Genomic DNA, 3641 nt, shown 5'->3' with positions numbered 1-3641 from the left:
CTCAGTCATGTCTGACTCTTCACGACCCCATGAATCATAGCACGCCAGGCCTCCCTGTCCATCAACCAACTTCCAGAGTTTACTTAAACTCATGTCCATCAAGTCGGTGATACCATCCAGCCATCTCATCCTCTGTCGTCCCCTTCTCTTCCTTCCCCCAATTGCTCCTAGCATCAGGGTCTTTTCCAATGAGTCAACTCATCATATGAGGCAACCAAAGTATTGGAGTTTCAGCTTCAGCATCAGTCCTTCCAATGAACACCCAGGACTGATCTCCTTTAGGATGGACAGGTTGGATCTCCTTGCAGTCCAAGGGACTCTCAAGAGTCTTCTCCAACACCACAGTTCAAAAGCATCAATTCTTCGGCACTCAGCTTTCTTCACAGTCCAACTCTCACATCCATACGTGACCACTGGAAAAACCATAGCCTTGACTAGATGGACCTTTGTTGGCAAAGTAATGTCTCTGCTTTTTAATATGCTATCTAGGTTGGTCACAACTTTCCTTCCAAGGAGTAAGCGTCTTTTAATTTCATGGCTGCAATCACCATCTGCAGTGATTTTGGGGCCCCCCAAAATAAAGTCTGACACTGTTTCCACTGTTTCCCCATCTATTTCCCACCAAAACTTAGCTCAGTGTCATAGAAAAATGAAGGAATATTTTAAATATAACAAAATACAGCATGTTGCCAAATTTCAAGGAGGATGAGATCAAGTTAGATGTATATTTAACAAGGGGTATACAGAATCACTAGCGTTTATCTTTTGTACACCAATCTTGGCACTGATTAAATGGGAAAAATGTGTCTTGACACCTGAACTACAATACACATGCTCTAATTAATCACAATTTAACATAAAGGTCCTTGAATATTTTTTATCTTCCTCCTTCTCTTCAGAGTAGAAGGAAGAGAATATGTTCTTTATTTAATTTTAATATTCCTGAACCTGTCTTGTCCAAGAAGAGATAATAACTTTGGGCTTCCCTTACAGTTATAAACCATTGTCCAAATGTACTTCCCAAATTGCTAAGTCAACTATCAACTTTCACTAATTAGCTATTTATAGACAATATTTTATGTATAAGTTGCGGCGTCAGACTTTGGCTTTGTTTATTTTGTCTATTAAGAGTTTTGTAGTCTTTCAGGATTCAGAATGTGATGCAAATCTGAATCACCTTTATGCTCTTCATCTGTTCATGAATTAGAGTATTTCTTGAATTATTTCCTTTTCCAGTTACTAGCCAATAAAAGTCATTTTAAAAATAAGCCACAAAAAATCAAAGGTAATCAGTATTGTTAGCACAATAAAGAAATTCAAATGAAAGAAAATTGGGAGACAAATCATCTCCATACATACTGTGTTTTCCTAAACTTAATATGAAGTTGTAAGTATAATGTTGATCCTTAAGTTTTAAACACAACAAAAAGTTCAAAATTTTTGAAAGAATAATGGAAAACTATATACTTATTTACTGTTTCTTTTGAATTTCAGATGTTTAAAAAATGAAGATCAATCAGACAGTCCTGAAGGAGTTCATTCTTGTTGGCTTTTCAGTTTACCCACATGTACAGACAGTCCTCTTTGTGGTTTTCTTTTGCCTCTACCTTCTCACCCTCTCAGGTAACTTGGCCATCATGGGTCTTACCTGGGTGGACAGATGTCTCCACTTACCCATGTACCTCTTCCTTAGTGCGCTGTCCTTTTCTGAGACCTGCTACACACTAACCATTATTCCCAAGATGCTGGTAAATCTCTTGGCCAAGAATAGAAACATTTCAGTTATAGGCTGTGGCTTGCAAATGTGTTTCTTCTTGGGACTCGGTGGCACTAATTGTATGATTCTTACTGTGATGGGATATGATCGCTTCCTGGCCATCTGCAACCCTCTCAGATATCCTTTGCTTATGACCAACATGGTGTGCGGAAAACTTGTGGCCTCTGCTTGGGCTGCAGGCTTCTTTGTCTCTGTGATAGAGACTTCATTGATATTCAGGGGCTCCTTCTGCAACCCCAATCTTGTCAAACACTTCTTCTGTCATATGAGGGCTGTTGTGAGGCTGTCCTGTCTAGACAGTGACCTCATAGAGTTCATTGTAACAGTGATGTCAGTGTCAGGTTTGATGGGCACCTTCCTGGTCATCATCCTCACTTATGTGTTCATTCTTTCCACTGTCCTCAAAATCCCTTCAGCTGAGGGCAAGCAGAAGGCTTTTTCTACCTGTGCCTCCCACCTCACAGTGGTCATCATCCACTTTGGTTTTGCATCTATTGTTTATCTGAAACCAGAAGCATCAGGGGGCGATGACACAGTGATCGCAGTTCCTTACACTGTCATCACTCCTTTCCTCAGTCCTCTCATTTTCAGCCTCAGGAATAAGGACATGAAGAATGCTTTCAGAAAGGTACTTGGAAAGAAATTTCTTGAATAATCTTGTATTATCGCTGCATAACTGAGTGTTCACAGATGTCAGTGAAGCATTTATCCTGAAATATCTGGAGAAGCTTTTCTGCAGAGGTTGACATATGAGGATCAATTCTCTGAGACTTGGACCTAGCCATGACAGGTATATACTTAGCATGTTAAAGAAGTTTTCCAATTATTTTTACTATTTGTCTCTGCACATTCTATGCTACTGCCAAACATCCACTAGGTGTTTGTACCTTTGATGAAGTGTGAAAAGCATGATGGAAGAAGAAACATCAAACCTATCACTACTATATTAAAGAAAGAAAGAAAGAAACAAAGTGAAGTCACTCAGTCGTGTCCGACTCTTTGTGACCCATTGACTGTAGCCTAACAGGCTCCTCAGTCTATGGCATATTCCAGGTGAGAGTACTGAAGTGAGTTGTCATTTTTCCTTGTCCAGGGGTTCTTCCCAACCCAGGATCGAACCTGGGTCTCCTGCATTGCAGGCAGATGTTTTACTGCCTGAGCCACCAGGTAAGCCCAGGGAAGCCTATCTTTACTATATTAAAGATGATTTTAAATTCCTAGTGATGCAAAGGTTGGAATTTTTTTCTAGGTAATATTGTGAGGGACTGTGTTGTGCTGCTGAGGGAAGATAATTATTTCTTATAAGATATGCACTGTATAGAAATCATTGGCAGTCTAGTATGTTTCAATATATTTCTAGATATAGATAAATAGATTGATATAGATAGATATATAGTTAAGTATCATGCCATACTATTAAAAGTTTTTAATAATACTGTGTTCATGATAGTGTCCTTCCAATGACTACTAGACACTAGCTTCTGATTATATGGGGTATTTTGGAACATTGATTCAAATAAGTAAACAGGACAGTAGTGCCTACGTGTTCTGTGACTTAGGAGATCCTCAGATGAGGGCTGTAAGTAACCCCCATTTCCTTTAATGTGAAAGCAATAAGAGCTAATGTTTAAATAAAATTTTATAGTATTGAGTGCTGTGACAATAAAAGATGTTCTGTAATAATCTTGGCAGACACACAATGAGTAATGACCGAAATACAGCATTGGGTCTATATATTGCCCTGCTACCTGCTGCTGCTGCTAAGTCACTTCAGTCGTGTCCGATTCTGTGCATCCCCACAGACGGCAGCCCACCAGGCTCCCCCGTCCCTGGGATTCTCCAGGCAAGAACACTGGAGTGGGTT

General features: G+C 39.7%; 1 protein-coding gene across 1 annotated transcript; it reads left to right on the top strand.

Moving 5' to 3' along the window:
- The first annotated feature begins 1475 nt into the window (after positions 1-1475).
- Positions 1476-2432, top strand: LOC110132634 (olfactory receptor 10X1-like). Its single transcript, XM_020886069.2, has one exon. The coding sequence runs from the start codon at positions 1506-1508 to the stop codon at positions 2430-2432; it is 927 nt and encodes a 308-aa protein (XP_020741728.1). The 5' UTR covers positions 1476-1505.
- The last annotated feature ends 1209 nt before the right edge of the window (positions 2433-3641 follow it).

Source organism: Odocoileus virginianus, chromosome 5 (assembly GCF_023699985.2).
Source record: "Odocoileus virginianus isolate 20LAN1187 ecotype Illinois chromosome 5, Ovbor_1.2, whole genome shotgun sequence".
Lineage (NCBI taxonomy): Eukaryota > Metazoa > Chordata > Mammalia > Artiodactyla > Cervidae > Odocoileus > Odocoileus virginianus.
Note: the sequence above shows the minus strand (reverse complement) of the source record. Positions and strands in the feature narration are given on the sequence as shown.

Bases quoted from the DNA above. Each gene is read 5' to 3' on its own strand.
- LOC110132634 (XM_020886069.2), top strand. From the start codon at position 1,506: ATGAAGATCAATCAGACAGTCCTGAAGGAGTTCATTCTTGTTGGCTTT.